This window comes from Cinclus cinclus, chromosome 4, assembly GCF_963662255.1.
Source record: "Cinclus cinclus chromosome 4, bCinCin1.1, whole genome shotgun sequence".
Classification (NCBI taxonomy): Eukaryota; Metazoa; Chordata; class Aves; order Passeriformes; family Cinclidae; genus Cinclus; species Cinclus cinclus.
The window spans coordinates 63619895-63639577 of NC_085049.1; the positions used below are offsets into that span (position 1 = coordinate 63619895).

Consider the following 19683-nt stretch of genomic DNA (forward strand, 5'->3'; position numbering starts at 1 on the left):
GTAGATGGTTGACATTTTACTGAGGATATATAAAAATCTTTGATGGGGTATTGCACTTTTTGATGAACTAGACACTCAACCAGGGAATGGAAACTCGAAGGGAATGTTTTCTTGTATAGTCATACATTTGGAGTTAATTTTAGCAAAGTAAAATAGATTTTAAAACTACCGAGACTTTAATGGATCGAGGGTGCCATCTAGTGGTTGAAACGCATTCATTATTGAAAACAGAAAATGCCTATTTGAACATTGAAGGATGTATATTGTTTTTATTACAGAAAAATATTAATAATAATCAGATCTTCTGCAATGGAATACTTTTTAAATTAGCTCCCATAGACTATCTTAGATGTTCAGACAAATATCTATAATCTTCTAAAATTTTTGCAGCAGCTTAAATGTAAATTATTGCAAATATGTACTAATTTTTCACTTGCTTGTTTTTTTCTGGAATAATGTATACAGTATATAGCTTTTCACTAGAGAAGACCACTATTTCAATAACCTATCTCTGTACTGATGTACTTTCATTATGGAAAGGCTAGTTTTCACTTTTAAATCTGTCAAGGTAGTAACAAAGATGAAGTAGCAGATCTTTGTCTATTAAGTAGTAGATCTGAACAGCAGATTTCCAGGAAAAATATGGGGTTTACTAGTTTCTGGTGTTGTTTATGTATTTAACAAAACTATCTTTGTATCATTTTTTTCTTTATACAGATTATTTAAAGAATCTTTTAGAAGAATCTGCAGACTATAGGGATACTCAAGGTAAATGTCTCTTTAAAGAAATAACTGCTAATGTACCAAGGTTTCCAGATTTTAAATGCAAAATGCTAAGTCAGTAATAGAAATGTTTTCTATTTAGTTCTAGGTTTCTCAGTAGAGATACTAAAAGATTGCAAGCTTTTGTTTCAACAAAGTTTGGAGCTGGCAGTCGTATTAGCTCACACTTGAATCCAAGAGCTAAGAGCAAAGTTCCATAGACAGTTTAAACAGGTATTTCAGGCACTGCCATTAGAAGAGACAGTCCCTTGCATCTGTAGACCTTTAATAGGTGGCCTGCTCTCTCCAGCTATGAGCCTTTCTGGCCTCCTCCTCTCTCTGTGTGCCAGGAAAAGCATCCATGTGGCAGAAGTGAGCAATATCAAGGAGCTGCCATGGGTAATATTTAACCTGAGGAGTTCTCCAGTTTGTCTTGTCAGAAGCTGCACAAAAACATATTACTTACACAGGGTTGCCTGCATGTGGGGAGAAAGGGGATCAGAGGAAATGAGAAGTAATTGGTGATGAAGAGGAGACAGGACCATGCATTTTGTAGCAGTGCAGGATTAAGATGGTTTAACTCAAGTACATCAATGCAATGCACATTCAGGCTATTTCCTTCTTCAGAGTGTGCCTCAGCAGTATAAAAACTGCTCCCAGTTGATGTTTCCATTTAATTTGCCTGAGACTCTGTCACATTTGTATGAATTCATTACCTTTAGAAGGGTTGTTCAGATGTAATTGATTGAACTTCAATAAATTAATACCTTCAATGTATTGAACCAAGTTTTCTTTGTTTGCTGGTACAGTACCATGAAATATATGAATAAATATATTTCTTAGGACATTTAGACATATTTGAGTGTGTTGAAGATACAAGCCAAAAATATTTTAACTGATGGCTCTTCAAGAGAGAGAAAAATTCATCTTGCACTTCTTATGGCTGTGAACAAAACAGTACTTGCATTGCATATTAAATAGTTGGCCACTTGAAAAGAGAGCAACCTAATACTTCACTCTTTTGTGGTTTCTCCAGCTTCTCTGTTTTTCATAGTTGCATCTTTCACAGTGTTTTTCTCCCCCTTCTTATATCAAAGATAGAAGCTGAAGCTAAGCTATAACAACAACTGTTAATTTAGCATTTGACATATTTGGTAGTCCATCTTAGAATTTGGGTAAGAAAAGAGAATCTAATCTTTAGTCACCAAGATCTCTATTGTAATAGTTGAGCTTAACTTACTTCTAACTTTGCTTAGTTGTCTAATTCCACTGAAGGGCCTGGGAGTGAAGGGGAGGAGTGGAGAGGGAGACTAGGTTTGGTTGTGATTAGTACTCTTGGAAAAAGACCCAAATAGCAAAATTCTTCTTGCTGACCTTCATTTGAATACATTACTTCAGCTAAGTGCTATAAGTGGAATGCTCTTCCCTGCCAAAAAGCACTTTGTTTATGGACTTTGACCCTATAGATTATTTTGTGTTGTTGTTTAGATTCATTTAGTGTTGGCTGCATAAATAGCCCTGAGATCCTGGAACCTTCCCTTCAATAGCCAGCAAATTTTATAATTTTCTCTAAAATTCTTCAGTCTTTCTTAAAGACAATGAATAAAATTTTAAGGTTTTATTATACATATATATATATATATATATAGTAACTGAGAGATGAAGGAAAGTATAGCAGAGAGAATCAGGTACTCATTCTTATCTTTGTGAATTTAGCTACACTTCCCTTCATCTTCTTTCACGTAGGTGGGAGTTGGGAGAGGGTTTTGCATGAAGCAGCTCCAACATTTCCTAGAAAGAAACCATCAGCTGCATTTCAGCTGGCTTGCTTGATACCGTGACATCTATACCAAAGCTTAAATTGTGGTCAAATGTTTGATATGTGCTATGTATTTTAGCTGTTTGACTCTGTGCTTGCATTGCCTTGGTTTGTGACCATCTTTTACAAAAATTCTCCTTTGATTGGCTTAGAAGGAGCTTTTTGTTCATGTCTGTTTAGCTTCTTATATGGCTTCCTGGCTTTCTGAACCTTTCCATTCAGAAAGCTCTGTCTTTTAACATACTTCCTTTCTGAATATGAGTCAGCAGTAAAGGAAGCATATGCATTCTATGGTACTAATACTCTAATGATTATCTAGGAAAAAACCCCAAGGCTTTGGTTTTACCTGGTTTGGTAGACTTCTCTGTGGACTTTTAATCAAATTATTCCTTTCTTTGAAGTGCTTGACTGTAATTCAGTGATTCAGAAAGTGTTAAATGTTTTAGAGACCACATTTCATCAGAATAGTTGTTCTAGCTTTCTGTTAAGTGTCTTTCTTCTACTTAAGTAAATTGCAGATTTTTGAATAACATCCTTGTATACAATGGACCCTTGGACTGAACCCTCACTGTACTCACATAATCATTTTTTGTAACTGCTTTTTGTACTTACACCTTAGGATATTTTACAGTTGAGTTGCTGGTTATGAAATATCAGTACTTAATGAAATTGCTCATATTTGGTAACTTTCTTTTCAGAGATTTATTTTACTTTTGGTATTACAGGAATTGCAAAGATTTATATAATTTTCTAGGTAGTCTTCCAGGAATGGCAGTGATGACATTTGGGTAAAATGGCAAAGAGACTCGTCCCTACAGAGTCTCTGTTAAAATGTTGTTAACTTTTCTGCTTTAATTTGTTGTGTGAGAAACTGGAATTTAACTTTGCCTGTGAACTGTTTTGAGTAGCTGTAAGAAATAATTGGCACTGTTGGTTGAAGCAATGACTTGCTAGGGCATACTTATTAAACCATGATCCAAAGACTCCAGGACTTTTGGGAAGTGCTTCTGAATGCAGTGACTCTACAATAAGATCTTTCAATCTTGGAATGATATGGAAATGCAGTGTGGTATCTGTCCTTTATGTTATACTAATGCTAACTGCTCTGTATAACCAAAACACCATTCCTTCATCTTTCAGATGCATTAGCTGTTGTCATAGAAGTTGCAAACCATGCCAATGACATCATGAAGCAGGGAGTAAGTATTTTGCCTTATGAAGCTGGTTGATTAAAGCTTTCTCTTTCTCTCTCTCTCTCTCTTTCTCTTTCTTTTTTGTTCCTTAAAAGAAATCATGAATGCAAGGGCAAACACTTACCTTCTGCTTTTTTTCCCTCATAGGATAACTTTCAGAAACTCATGCAGATCCAATACAGTTTAAATGGACACCATGAGATAGTACAGCCAGGAAGGGTAAGTGCCCCACATGGCATTCAGCAGATTGCAGTGAAAGTGCAGTGAAAGAGAAGATGATATGCAAGCAAAGACTGATGCTGGAATATACCAAGAAGAAAATTGGTCCATTGCTTCATTATTAGGTTCTAACACTCAAATGAATACTGCCACTCCATATGTGTGGAGTTTTTTTAGACGTTTATCTGACAGAAACTTAGAATTTTTAGAATATGATTCCTTGCTGGATCTTGCAGGCAGGTTTTTGTCCTCAAGATTAACCCTGTATTTCTCATGGTTTCACATGCAGCATGGGAGACTAATGCAGTCATCCACATACACTTGTAGAGAAACCTAAGGATAAACAGCTTTTCTTAGAAAGGGAATCCCAAATCCCAAAACTTGTGCAGCACTTCTAGTGTAGTAATACTAATAATAATCATTGTAATAGTTAATAAAAAGTCAGTTTTTTCATGGCTTGTGCCCTAAAAAAGCTAAGTTTTGCACTTCTTAATTTACTAGGTCTTTTTGAAAGAGGGAACACTGATGAAGCTATCACGGAAGGTCATGCAGCCAAGAATGTTTTTTCTGGTAAGATTCTATGTATGTTGCTATGTGCCTTATCGTAGTGTAATTTTTGGTGGTTAAAACATTGCACTGCAAACAAAACTAATAACTGCAGGTAGTAGAAAAATGGCTAATTGTTGATGTTCTATCAGTCGGTTCCAATGTAGAGATATTATCTGTGGCATATGCACTAATTTTAATGGAAAACCATTCCTCACTGAAGTATACTATTTTGAACAATGCTCATTTAGGCTTCATGAGAAGACATTATCTGTGGTACTGTGGAAGGCAACACAGTTACTCCATCCCTCTTTAGCTTTACTAGATCTTAAGAACCTAGAACTCTTGTTGCTACTTCACCCTTCCCTCCCTCCTTTCCTTCCTTCCCCCCCACCCCACTCGCCCTCCTCTCTCCTTCCCCTTGCAGGAGTCCACATGCATCCTGAGCAGAGCACTGGGTGGAAGTCAAGTCCTCAGTTCTCTTCCTGTCTCTGCTATTGCTTTGTTTTGAAACTTGTGTTCATCTCTGAAGTTTCTGTTTCCACTTGAACTTTTTGTTTATCTCTTCTATTTAGACAGCAAAGCAGCTGTTATCCTGTAATTTATGGCATTATTGGTCCACAGTTCTGACTGAATTCTATCTTGTAGTTACCCTGATATGAAGAAATACTTCCCTAGTGAGTCCTGGAGTATGTATTATACCAGTTATGGAAATACTCTCAGAAATGTGGTGCTATCTCAAGCTTCACAACCAAGATATTGCTAACTTCAGTGTCTATATCTTGGATTTTCTCTGTTTTATTTTTTGGACAAGATTTTTTTGGGGGGTTTTTCTTAGTTATAAATGGTACAGGCTAGCATTCATACCATTAGACACAGTGATTTTTCTATTTATCACGTTGCAAAGGTTTAGTAATTGTTTGAAACATGTGGTTATTCTGCAAAGAATCACATAGCAAAACCTTATGAGACACTTCAGGTTTTGGTATTTGTTTATGTGTAGTAAATGAAGTGTGGATCCATGTGTTGAACAGCACAGAAAATAAAAAAATCTTGGTTACTGTTCAGTAAGTGCACTGAACGAATGCAAGTCTGGTAGAACAAGAAATAAGCAATAGATGCATTTTAAATGGGTAAATTTCACAATATATGGTTAAGTTTTTCCTTATAAATTGCTAATCCATTCTGCTATCTCCTAGTTTCTGGATTGCTTTGATTTGTTTGAATGGTTAATTCTAATACCCTTTTATAGTTTGCTATATTATATACCTGTGTACACGAGAAACATTTGTTTCCCTTTTGACAGCCTGTTCTTTGACATCCATGCACTGTTTTCTCGTGCCAAATGTATATTTACACAAGGAGGATATAAATAGATACCTATTGTTATCTAAATTCATACATGAAAATGTTTCTTGGATTCTAAGTGGAATAAGAGGAAGTAGAGGATACCCTTCTGGACAGTTATCTCAGTGCTGTAGGGGTTCTGTACTTCCAGTAAAATGCATCAGAAATTGTCTGTCATTTAACAAACTTTAATCATCAAAAAGCACTCTGTATTACAGTTCAATGATGCCCTGTTGTATACTACTCCAGTTCAGTCAGGAATGTATAAACTCAACAACATGCTGTCGTTGGCTGGAATGAAGGTGAGTCACTTGTTCATGTGAGCCTTTCTCCAAATCTACCTAAACTCAGGCCTTCAAATTTTGAAAACGCAACTGTGTTTACTGTTGGCAAGAGATAGTAAATATGCTTATGTTCCAGAGCAATCCTACAGGCTTAATGTTTTTTGCATAATGTGGCCTGTGGGATTACTATCTAGGTTTCCTTGAATATTCTATTACCACAGGATCATCTTAGCTGCCTTTCACCCAGTGTTGTCCTACTCTGGAATAGTCTGCCTACTTATTTTTTGTATTTTATTTTGTTTAGACTGCCTCACTTTTGCCTTTTAATTGCTTTTTATTGCTGACGCCCAGAGATTAGGCATCTTTGCCTAATAAGATCCTGGTGGATCAGTTCTCTGTGGTTTATAGAGATTTGCTAACTGTGAGGGAAGATGCAACTTTTCTTCCTGAGCCCTTGTGAAAAGCATCAAAGTTAAGCCTTGAGCCCTGCTGGGTAATGATAAGGCACATGCATGCCATATAATGACTCAGTCGCTGACATGACAGTTAATGGGAACAATAAATCTTTGCCTTGGGAGTCATTGTCTCCAGTCCTGTCAGAAAAAAATCACCAAGTCCAGTTGCTGTGCAGATCTGGCACTCAGGTCCAAAGTTTTGCAAGCAGAGCTACAAAATCTCCTTTGCCAGCAGATGTCTTGCAGCGGCCCAGACCCACTCTTGACTTTAAAGCCCCCTTATGTTTGAAGTTTGGTAGCTCAGGAGGTTCAACAGGGTAGTCTAGCCCTTGCCCACTCTGGGGTACACCAGTGGGGCTCCATCTCGTCCTGCAGCAGCAGCAGTGCCTTTTTTTGGTCCAGTTGCAGGAGATGCTCAGAGAGCAACATGGCTGGGCCTGTGTGTAAGGTGTCTGACAGCTCTTGAGTTTCATTCCCCTGTACATCTCCAGTGTTTGTATGAGGGCAAGTGAAATAAAAGGATGGGCTGCATATAATCATAGTGTAGCTGAGCCCTCTGGTCTGGTATATGATTTCCTATTTCTGAGTCTTTTTTTCTCCAGTGTTTCCTTCTGCAATAAAAATATAAGAGATTTTGCAGGAATTAAAATTAAAGCAACGACAGAAGTACTATTTCGGTTTGAATGTGAAATTTCCTCTCTTGGCTGAAGGTTAAGAAGCCAACCCAGGAAGCCTATCAGAATGAACTGAACATTGAAAGTGTAGAGAGATCCTTCATTCTTTCAGCAAGGTAAGTCTTTCAAATAAACAGTGATTTTAAAACCAGGAGATTTCAGGCAGGCCACACAAGCTTTTTAGAACTTGTTTGTGCTTAATGTAGTGAAAAGTTACTCTTGGCCAGAGTGATTACAGAATAGAGGGAATCTGTAAATCAGAGTGAATAAAACCATTGTTTGGGTCCTCTTTTTCACCTTAGCTACACCTTCAGAAACTTCAAGTAAATTGAAATACAACCCTTGCACTGCCTTTCCTTGAGTGGGTTTCAATTTACTTCATTTTAGGCTTTGCTTTTCAGTTGTTTTTTGGGTTTTTTTTTTTTTTTTTTTTTTTTCTTCTAAAATTACTGACGTGCTCTATGTTACCAAATTCTCTAAGTAACAGCAAAAGTGTATATGGTCACTAAGCCCAGGCAGCTCTGGTCACCTTCATTGAGATGCCTTTAGCAAGATTTGTTTTTGTGGATTGTTGTTTTTACGGTGCTTGAGTTGAAGTTTTATGTGTTCTGACATTTGTCATGGCTGATACCAATGAAGAAAGACATGTTTTCTCTTATTTAGCAAGGCTGAGCAAGAGCAGACTGCTGCTTTTTGTGTGACCTTGTAAATACTGACATGAGAATGCACAAAGATAGCAGTATCTGTAGCTGAGGGGTAGACCGAGGTTAACATTGTCAAAGAAGCCAAAGGAAGTGGCTCAATTGTCATAGCAGTAGTTATTTATAACAACACATTTGAAATGGTAATTCTGTATTTCTTCAACAAATTTAAACATTTCTTGTAGGTCTTCTGCACACTGGGGGGAAAAATGCATTTCACAGTTTAGGGTATGGTTCTGCTCCAGTGTAGTATGAACATCTCTGTGCTGCTTAGGTGCCTTGGTGACTGGATGTCACACAGACACATGAGGGCATTCAGGGGATGGTAGCAGGCAATGAAGATTTATCTCTTCTTGACTTGAAACAGGGTTGCACTCTTAATTCAGTTCTTTCAAAAAATGTAAAAGAATAATAGGAATTTCTGAAAATGTTGCCAACATACAATCTACCTATTTTTCACAAAACAGGATAGACTAGTCTTTTTGATGAACAGATTAAGTGGTGGATTAAAAGCAACTCCTGGGAAAGATGTACTGGTCCATAGGGAAAAAGCCCTATGTATAACATGCTCATCAAATTTGGCATAGTTAGTGATATATTTTGTCTTAACCTTGAAATTGCTGGAATTAACCTCATACTACCAACTGAGGCTGCTACAATTTGCTTTTTCTGGTATTAGTGTTGTTGATGTTGCATCTTTGGGGAGCATTCAGCTCTGTTATTTTTATACTTGCTGGGAGCCATGCATGTGCAGGAGCCCAAAGTTACACAGCAGAGACAGAGAGAGGTTGCATTTGAGTGGCATGAAGGAGGTGCTGGAGGCTTCAGATGTAAATGACAGTTTTCAGGTTGCTTTTTGTCTGTCACTAGAATTGAGCCTGTTGTGGTGTAGGAGAGAAGCAATTGAAAGACACTACCAGCAGCAGGTGCATGCATATGTTTTCCCCAATCAACTATGTTGTTCCTATTAATAAATATTCTAAATGTGAAAATAATTTGTGTCTTGTCAATCCAGGTTACAACTTCCTTTCACTGATCCCTCGTTCTAACATCTTACCAGGTTCTATATGGTAAAAAAATCTCCTTAATTTCAAAACTGTTCAAATTAGTCTTAAAAACACTGGAGACAAATTTCACTTCCATGGATTTTTTTTCAAATAATAAGCATTATGTGGAGTGTGCACCAAAGAAGAGATTCTGAAATGATCCTGAGAGCAGGGACAGGGAAGTGAAAAACTAAGCTGGTGATAATTTGCTAGTAATAAAAAGCAGGCCACTTAATAACAGAAATATAGATTAATGCCTAGACAAGACTTTTACAGAAGTAAAGCTTTGGTCCTGGTAGCAACAGTCATGGGAGCCTGACGTGGTCTGGCCCCTCAATAAGGCTGATGAAGAGCTACTCCAGGCAGATAGAGCTGCTTCTCTTCCTATTCCTATGCCTGAACTGAGGATGGTCACACAAGACTGGCTCAGCTGGGAGAGGTGCCCTAAGGTTCTGATCCTGGAAACAAGAGGGACATGCCTCCCCAGTGCCCTCCTGGGGCCACCAAGCTGTTTAGCTCCAGTGGGCAGCTGGATGTGTGCCCTCAGCACACGCATTTGCCAGCAGTAGCCATTGCTGGGGTTTTGTGTAATCCATTTGAGGCTTTCTACTGTGATGTTAAATCTTAAATAAATAAAAATCATAGTGTTTAAAAGCCCAAGAAACTCCTGTGATTTTAGTAAACAAAATCACTTTTGGAAAGATGCAACAAATGCTGGACCTGCAGCAGAGAAAGCAGTAGGGCTGGGCAGCTGTGAGGGAGCCTGGAGTGACAGCAGAAGAAACTGCTGATTTTGCTGCAGCTAAGCATTACATCAGTTCTGTTGCCAGTGGCACCACCTTTGCTCTTACATTCTTAAGCATTGTAAACAGTCCTAAAGTTTACCACTAGCAAACCTACCAAGCACAAGGCTCCTGGTGAAATATTAGGGTTTAAGCCTGTAGCTCACTGTGCAAGCTGCTGCATACAGAGCAGTCCCCACATGATGGGGGTGGTGGTGGTGCATAATCTCCAAAACCTGTGCCAACTTTCAATTTAATTAACTAATACAGTTACAGGAATCTAATTAAATGTAACCAGATTTTGAAAAAGCCAAAGGAGTTGATTAGAACTGAGTATTACATAGTTAATGCAGACCAGTTGTTCTTTCCAGATGAAGAAGCAAAAGTAAATAGACTGAACCAAATGTTCCACTTAGAATGTGAAATGTTGGGACAAACACTAATGCATTGCTTTTCCCTTGCATGTATCTTATTTCCTCTCTTTTTGTTCTGATTTTGTTGCTGTGTGTGCTAGATCTTTTTTTTCTTTTGCTTGAGCCTCACAGGCTTCCTGTGTGTTTACTTTAGCAGATTTGTTCTCTCTGATTCTGTATAGTACTCAGTTTCATCCCATTCAAACCCCCCATTCAAAATATTTTCCTTAAAGGTCCAAAGATGATAAAGCTTCCAAATTCACCTACAAAACCAATAAATAATAATTGGTGTTAGGCATCCCATTTGCGCAAGTCATTGCTTACCTCTTCCCTAACTTTCCTGTCTATATATGTGCGTGCAATTCCTTGGTTTAAACAAATTAATTTATTTGATACCAACTAAAAAGTGGGGAATAGAAAAATATATTGGGTGTGGATTCTTGTTTAAATTGTAGAAGCCCTTTTTAAGCTGGCCTGGCATCTTAAATAGTGTAGCTGTTCCTCTGCTGCAAAACTGCTTCATCCTTTCTCAGAGCCTTCTCTGTGTGGCTGGCACAAGTAGCTGTTCAGCTGTGTGATGAACCTAGTTGGTAAATTGATCCAGAGGAAGGGCAGGTTGATGGCTTGCTTTAATATAGATTTGTTTCCCAATCCAGCCTGCTGCATAACTGTGTATTCTGGCACAAGAGTGAAAATAAGATCTAGTGACTGAGAGAAAGGATAGTAGGCTGCCGTTTACAGCAGGAACAGCACCAATTTATGAAAATGGTGTTATGCCCATGGACAGAGGAGGTGCTTTGGCACTGCACATAATCCAGTATAGCTGTAGGGTCCTGCTGCACCAGGTACTCCGTGTGCTCCTCGTGCTGTGCCACTTCAGCCTAATGCTTTCCTTGCACTTGATTAGTGATCCACCAGCTGTGGGAAAAAGAGATGGACTAAGCTTACCTGTCTGTCTCTTTGAGTTAGCTTATCCAATGGAAACGTTTTGGGGAAAAAAAATTATTATTTGAAAGTAGCATGACCTGGTAGGAGCAAACAGTTAGGAGCACAAGGCAGGAGAAGAGTCAGTGTGTTTTTATTTGACAGAAGCTTGGAGTGTCACAGGGTTGGGTATAACAAACTGCACTCTGAGACAGAAGGAAGTGGGGAGAAAAAAGGCTTGTTGAAATTTCAGATTGGCTTCAAGATGGAAGGTCCATGCCTTTGCTCTGGGAGCATTATTTAAACAAGTATTTTTCAGGCTATTCAAGGGTCTGGGGAGGAGGGTGAAGCAATGAAGACAAGCCTTAAAAGAAGCACAAGTATTTTGGAAAGAGGAAAGGAAAGGAGGGAATCCACATGACAACAACAAACAAAGAATTCTTTCTTAGTATTAGTCAAAATAAATAACTAACACCATGGCAAAAGTTAATAAATAAGGCCAGTTGCAGAAGGAGTTGTAGACATTTTATAAATTGAAATTGCAAGAGAGTTACTCCAATGTGCAATAAAGCTAGTGGAATTCTAATCAACACTTGCTTCTAAGAATGTTAATAATAATAAATCACTTTTGTGGGTTTTTACTCCAACAGTTCTGCTACAGAAAGAGATGAGTGGTTAGAAGCTATCTCCAAGTCGATTGAAGAATATACAAAAAAGAGAATCACATTTAATCCGAGCAAAAGTCTTGAAGAGGTATATCCTACCATTTTTGTTGGTTTGTTCCCTTTCTGAATATAAGGTTTCCTGACAGGTGCTTAGAGAAACAAGAGGTACTGCATGATGAATAATAAAACAGGATGGTAAATAATTGAAGAGATGGTAGAATATTTCATAGTGTTACCTACTTCATACATTTAAAATTACTTTCTTCAAAAACCCAAATCAGATTTCACTGTTCTGTCTGTAGCCTTGTGCATGGAAAGATGAAATGAAAAGGTTTTAAGATAAAGCAGCTATTGATCCAAGTAGGCTGGTAAAGCTTGAAAGTCATTAATTGCATCTGTGTTGTCAGGCTTGCATTGTAATGGTAACTGATTAAATAGTAGATAACATTTAAGGCCACGACAACTTACCAGAGAAGGCTTTCCAACACCATCAGCATTATCCTATAACCACTGGTGAATATTAGACCTATTTCTCCTCACTGAATGTAATGATATTGTGCCTATGTTATCTCAGGCAGATGCAGAGAAACAGGAAGGAGATAGTCCTCTGGGGTCAAAGGCTCCCATCTGGATCCCTGACACAAGAGCCACGATGTGCATGATCTGTACGAGTGAATTCACGCTGACGTGGAGAAGGCACCACTGCAGGGCGTGCGGGAAGGTTGGGTGATTCTGTGGTTAGCTTTTCAGTCGCTCATTCAGGTTCCTTGTGTGACATTCAGGTGGAGCTTTGTCACCCCAACTACTCTTCTGAGCAACACTGTACTATGACACAATTATGTGGGTTAGAGCCAACATGTTCGGGTTGGTGGTTTGGGGACTTGGGGGATGGGTTTTTCAGACAGGTGTTATGACAGACCAGTATTCAATCTTCAACATGCTACGTGTTAGTTATTTTGCATTCTGGACTGCTATTTATGGTTATTTTGCAATTACATAATACCCATTAATGTTAGCTGAAATGAAAAAGTAGCTTCCTCACTAATTTTCATAAGAGAATGGTTTCTGATTTTAAGTTAGCACAACCTTCTTTTATATTTTACACTTAGATAAAGTTTATTAGATATAACTTTCATTTCTTGTTTTAATCCAGTGGGAATACAAAATTAGAATGCAATGCAGTTGAGACATCTGTGTTGTAGAGAAATCACCAAGAGAGCAATAGCTATTTAGCTATTTTTAAAAAACTGTGACTGAAACAGTTCAGTAACACAGTAGGCTTGTTCTGTTTTTAATGGATCATTAACGTTGGCTTATTGATTCCTAGTTCACTGATTTTTATTTTTTAATATTTAGTTTTTTATCATTTAGAAGAGGAAAGGACAGCATGTTGAGCATAAAGACACAGGAAAAAGCCAAGATCTTAGAACATTTGCACTGTAAAATAGTGCCTATTTCAGGTTTTTATGGGCTTAAAAATGCTGAAGTGAATATCTTTGGGTATTTGGTGATTTACAGGTGCACATCATGTAAAATAATGCTTTTATCTGTTTCTGTTTACAGATTGTCTGTCAAGCTTGTTCATCAAACAAACATGGCTTAGACTATATGAAAAACCAGCCAGCTAGAGTATGTGATCATTGCTTCAGGGAGCTACAAAAGCAAGGTAAAGAAAACCTCCCCAAACTGTCTGTCTTTCTTTTGTGGCCTTTGTAACATGGTATGTGCCTTATCTTTACTGCTGGGTTCAAGTGCTTTATTCTGCTGGTGCCTGAAAACAATAGGCACCTGAGATTCTAAGACCAAGAAGCTTCTGTGGAGCAAGCTAGGAAATGAATTTGCCATATATTGGCTCTTCCTTCCAGAAATGTGTGCCTTTACCTTGTAGTAATGACATGTAGCTTATGCTGCTTTCCTTTTGAGATAACGGGTGTTACATTGCTCTTCATTAACCACAGGATACAAGTATACATTAGAGTCCTTGCAGTTTATCCTGACCTCCCAGGAGGTTCTTGTGTACTTTTACACTCTGTAACTTGTGTGTCTGTAAATTTCATTTTTGCCAGCTAAGCTGCTGAGATGGCTGAAGTTCTGGAGCTCTGTAGAGACATAGACCTTAATCTTTCTGAAGCTGAGTCTCTTCAGATCTATAAACTGGCCTCAAGCTACTCTCAAGCCTCAGTTTATATGCAATTCAAGGATTTGGCATATCTGTACCTCAGTTCTGAAAGCAAACTCCTAACCATTGCCTACTGAACACTGGCAATATGGAATTCAATATAAAACAGCTAGAGCAGTTTTCAATGTTTTCAGAAAATGTGGTGCCCTGTGGAAAGCAATGGCTGGATAGCCTAATGGTAGTAACATTTGCTTACAGAGGAGGTCTAGGGTCAATGTACTTATCGTGAGAAAACTCTAGTACATCTCTTTGAGGAAGCTTCATGTCATTCTGCAGAAACAAGTGTAAAATCAATGGAAGCACCTCCCAGTGAGGTGGGAATCCAGTCCCATCTCACAAGACTTGCTGCGAATTAAGTTGAAACACTCAAGTATAAAGTACACAAATGAGCTGTAAACAGACTAAAAGAGCTTTCTGCCCTTCCCTCGGCAGAGGCTCCAGTGCAACACGAGCTCTCTAGGGTATCAGGAAATCTGTGGTGCCCAGTGAAAGGATAAAGCTATGGATCCCAGCACACTGGGGGTGACATTTCTCGCAGGGGTGCGGAAAGCAGCATGGATAACCCTGGAAATGGCCGTGGGAGCCTGCGGTCATGGGAAGGCCGTTGTCTGAAGCACCTGCAGGGGTCTGCGTTGGGCACTAGAGGCTGCTGTGCTGCAGGCAATGCAGCTGCCTGAGGCTGGGAAAAGGGATGGGGAGCAGGTGCACTACAGCTGGCAATCACAGCAATCACATTGCTCTCCTGCTCTTCTCATTATTTCAGAGCCTCACCGAGTTCAGGGCCAACACTAGAAGCAGGCTTTATTAAACCACTCATTCCAAGTGCAGCTGTAAAAAAAGTGGTGGTAGTTGCTAGAAAAAGGGGTTTTGAACAGGTGAAGTATTGCAGAAGTCTTCCAAGAGAGATGAAGTAACTCTCTGTGGCAGTAGAGAAAGACAGCCCATGCTGGGAGATAGGAACATCCAGAAGTGTGTGTGTGCTGGAAGAGGACCATCCCTATTGAATAAGGCTGAGAAGTTAACAGATGCAGAGAATTGAAAGATAAAGTACAGACAACATAGAGGACAGCTGTAAAAATTTGCTGTGATTTTTAAGACTTAATTTTCACCCTCTTTATGACCAAAGGTAGTACAACACCCAGAAAACAGACTTTGAAAACCAACAAGACCAATTTGTTTAGTGTTAAACTTCTTGGAGCTTTTTTAGTATGATTGTGATTTGGGGGATTCTAACTCATGATGTTGATAACAATGAAAAGTTAATTCAGTGCTGAATTTAATGTGATTAGGTGTTACTACTGTAACCCTGTAATCTGAATAAAAGTGCCAGCTGTTTTTAAGAAGAAAAGTCCAAGAATGAATTGCCTGTGTTTAGTCATCTGTGACTTGAAATCAATATATTCATCCTGTGCATTTTAGATAACCAGTGCACTCCTAAGAGTGGATCCCCAGTCAACCATAAATCTCCATCAAGTGCCTTGTCTACAGTATTACAAAGTATTCCCTCTGGAAGAAAGCAGAAAAAAATTCCTGCAGCCCTCAAAGAAGTAAGTGTTTTATTGGTCAAAAGTGGTGCCTTGTTGTTATTATATAATTAATATTGAGAGTAGGGAAAAAAAATCTTATTTTAACCACCTCATCCAGAATCAAAAGTCAAAATGTGTCTCTGAGATTTGGGCCTTAGTTTTAAATAGGCAGGGACATGAACTGTGAAGCACTGTGTAAACTGCATAAACACCTGTGAGACTGTGAGCTATAGTTAAAATTGTAATTTTTCTTGCTTCCCTGTGTTTCCCTGAATTGTGATTTTATCACTGTACCAAGAGTCAATGACAAGACTCCTACACTAACTCAGCTCTTGGTTAATGATTAGGAAAGGCAGAGTGAAACCCTGCTTTCTGTAGGTCTTGGGAATGGGAGGAAGTGATTTTTCAGCAGGTTTGCTGAGGATACCAAGCTGTGCGTTGCAGTCCACACACCAGAGGGAAGGGATGCCATCCAGAAGAACCTGGATAGGCATGAGAGATGGGTCTACGTGAACCTCACAAAACCCAACAAGGCCAAGCACGAGGTCCTGCATGTTGGTCAGGGAAATCCCAAGCACAAATACAGGCTGAGTGGATTGATGCTAGCCCTGGGGAGAAAGAGTTGGGGCTGTTAGTAGATGAAAAGATCAACATAAATGGGCAACGTGCACTTGCAGCCCAGAAAACCAACTGTATCCTGGGCTGCAAGTGCAAGATCCAAAGCAGCATGACCAACAGGGTGAGGGGATTCTGCCCCTCTGCTCTGCTCTGATCCCACCTGCATTATAACTCTGGGGTCCCCAACATAATAAGGACATGGACCTGCTGGAATGAGTCCAGAGGAAGCCTACTAAGTTGAGGGAGAGCTGGAGCACCTCTCCTAATAGAACAGGCTGAGACACTTGGGATTGTTCATTCTGGAGAAAGGAAGGCTCCAGGCAGATTTTGGAGCAGCCTTCCAGTACCAGAAGAGGTGCCTACAAGAAAGCTGGGGAGGGATTTTTCACAAGAGCATGTAATGATAGGACAAGTTCATATGTTGAAGGAGGGTAGGTTTAGATTTGATACCAGAAAGAAATTCTTTACTATAAGGGTGAGGAACTGGAACAGGTTACCCAAAGAGGTTGTGGACTCTCCATCCCTGGAAGTGTTCAAGACCAGACTAGATGGGGCTTGGAGCCACCTAGGCTCCAGCCATGACGGGGGAGTTGGAATGAGATGATCTTTAAGGTCCCTTCCAAGCCAAACCACTCTGTGATTCTAAGATTCTTCTTATATAGGAATGTGTGTTCTCCAGCTGTATGTTTTCCTCAGTGTTTCAGCTCTCTCTTGTCCTGTTGTATCCAACTTAAGTTCCAACCTTCATTCACTGGAAACCTCTCTTCCAGACCCAGATAGATGGTAGCAGGCAAAACAATTTTTCTTTCACCCACCTGAGTTAGTTAGCAACCTAACTAACCCAAGATCAGGTAAGAATTTCAGTCTCTGACAGGTAGGGCTCTGGAAATCTGTTTAAAAGAAAAGAAAAAAAAAAAAAAAAAAAGCTGTACTATGAAATCATATTAGGGTTTGTTGATTCATTTTGGTTTTACTCTCCAGGTTTCAGCAAATACAGAAGACTCTACAATGAGTGGCTACCTACACAGATCTAAGGGCAGTAAGAAACCATGGAAACACCTGTGGTTTGTTATAAAAAATAAGGTGCTATACACATATGCTGCTAGTGAGGTAAGAGACCACATACTAAAAATTAAAAATCCAATGATAATATTGTCTTTGTAACAAAATTGTTTATTCTTAAGATTTAGGAAAAAAAAAAAACCAATAAAATTAGATCACTTGACAGTATTTGATCTGATTGCAAATGCAGTATTTTGAAAAGGCCCAGTAAGATCAATACCATAATACATTGATATAGCTATGGTGTTTCTGATTCCAAATCTAGCTTTGAGTACCTCTGCACTGCACACCATTGCTCAGCTGTAGGTATGTTCTGAGTCAATTGAATACAGGAGCAATCTGTTTGCATGCATCACAGTGTAGTAGTAGCAAAGGAACATTATGAAAGCATCTTCAGCTATCTTGTTCTGCAGTTTCATAAGGTATTTTGAATGCTTGAAAAAGGAGTAAACTAAATCTCTTTACTTCTCCCCAAACTGTTTTCTTAAGCCTTTTATTTAATATAAAAGAAATGCATCTTATTTAATGGCATTTGCTTTTTATTTAGAATGTGTAGTCCCTATTGCAGTGTGTAATAATTTCTAACATATACATATATATATATGTATATATGGTATCCCAACATGTGCTGAGGATGTAGTTTTATTGCATCTTAGAATGTTTTGTTACATATATGGATGTATTGGTCTTGGGCTCACTTTGTTTCAAAATGTAAGACACAACCTATCCTGCCCTGTAAAGAATTATCCTTCTTCACTCCATGCCACCCCCACTCTAGTTATTTCCTGGTTTGTGCTCAGATTTGTTCTTGGGTTGTTCCTGCCAATCTTTATTTTAGAACTTGTGAATTATGTCCAAAACCTGTGATGTTATTTCCACTACAGCATTGGCAATACAAAAAAACCCCAAACAAACAAACAAACAAACCCAATCCAAGTAGCTCTAAAAACAGCTTAAATAATTACATAGAAAACAATTACTTTTACATCAATTAGAAAGCAATTTCAGAGCATTGTGTCTCTTCTGTCCTTTGCAAAGTAAACTTTAGCAGAGGTAAAAAAAGAGCAAAGTCTGTGACGGTCACCTTGAATTTTGTTTTGCTTCACTTCCTCTGAGATATCAGCCTTACAGAGTAGCTTCATTTTGCAGTTCACAGTCACAAAATTAACTCTTTCCTATTATCTTAAACTGAGGAATATCTGTCCTTAGTTTTCATCCTGGTGAGCCATTGCAGGATACATTATTTAGAGTCTCTAAAGGGAAGGTGCAGTGTTGCCTTGGCCACTTAAGCTACTTCTATTTGTTCCAAGTGATAGAAAGATCAATGGAAAAGAAATGACCTGTTAGTGGTATGAAGACCTGAGACAGTAAAACAAACTGCTCAGCCTTACATGACTCTTTTGCAATATCAAGAAATGCTGCTGTCACAGGATACTTTTGTTTCCCTGTAGAGGCAGTTACCAAAGTCTTCACTGGATGTGTCAGTGTACATGTAAATTTGGGGTGGTTTAGCTATTTTTTTTCCTCTGTTCATAAGTATTGCAGGACCTTGCCTAGTTACAAAATTCCTAGGTTTTGAATTTACACAGGATAAAAATTCTGTTTTTCCCTTTCCAAAAATGCTATGTATTGTATTAATTAATAAAAAGCAAGAGTATTAAAAAAAAAAGTAACAGAGATAAATGAGGAAGGGTCTTTTCTAACTGACTGTTTGTGACTACTCAGCAACCTTGTTTTCACCTATCCTGTTAATTTCCAGAAAAAAAAGAAAAAGTGAGATAAGTTTAGCCATTTAAAGATTTGGATCTTGACTTCAATGCTTGAGAACACAGGTTGCCTCCATAGCTCCTCCTTTCAGCATACTCAGTGCAGTTGATAGCATCCCATTTCACTTCTGAGCTTGCTGGAGGGAGCACTGGGCTTGATGAGCCTCAGGTGGTGGCTGACCTGTTGATACAAGAAGTCCTAGCCAGGCAAAATGATGAGACCATGCAGTGAAAGCCAAGGTAGAAGCTATCATGGAAATAAAAAGAGGATCATTGATGCTGAAGTCTGTGAGGTTTTATTTCCTGTCCCCTGACTCGTGCACGGGGAATATATAAAAAAAAAAAGGGCAGCATTCTGTGCGTGTCTATTTATAATAATTTGTTGTATTGTCTACTGCAGTGCTATGGTGTATGGAGTCTAAATGCATGCCTTACTATGTCTTAGTATGTCTCTTAATTTTGTATTTTTTTCCTTTTTTCCCTGTTACATAGGATGTGGCAGCATTAGAGAGCCAGCCTTTACTTGGATTCACAGTCAGTGAAGTAAAAGGTGAAAACTCAGAGTCTAGAGTGTTCCATTTACTGCACAAAAACACTTTATTTTACATATTCAAGGCAGATGATCCCCATTCAGCTCAAAAGTAAGAAACTATTTGAATTCATTTCTGTTGCATATTTCTAGAAAATTCAGAAGTGGCGAAT

General features: G+C 38.7%; 1 protein-coding gene across 1 annotated transcript in view; it reads left to right on the top strand.

Annotated features, from left to right (window-relative positions):
* The window catches only part of FGD6 (FYVE, RhoGEF and PH domain containing 6), a 71831-nt gene that overhangs the window by 46657 nt on the left and 5491 nt on the right, over positions 1 to 19683 (top strand). The window contains exons 9-20 of the mRNA XM_062492534.1: positions 718 to 768; positions 3722 to 3780; positions 3922 to 3993; positions 4495 to 4563; positions 6105 to 6188; positions 7336 to 7415; positions 11816 to 11918; positions 12405 to 12551; positions 13394 to 13496; positions 15429 to 15556; positions 17135 to 17263; positions 19474 to 19622. Of these exons, the coding sequence (XP_062348518.1) occupies positions 718 to 768; positions 3722 to 3780; positions 3922 to 3993; positions 4495 to 4563; positions 6105 to 6188; positions 7336 to 7415; positions 11816 to 11918; positions 12405 to 12551; positions 13394 to 13496; positions 15429 to 15556; positions 17135 to 17263; positions 19474 to 19622 (1174 nt within the window). The remainder of the gene's footprint in view (positions 1 to 717; positions 769 to 3721; positions 3781 to 3921; positions 3994 to 4494; positions 4564 to 6104; positions 6189 to 7335; positions 7416 to 11815; positions 11919 to 12404; positions 12552 to 13393; positions 13497 to 15428; positions 15557 to 17134; positions 17264 to 19473; positions 19623 to 19683) is intronic.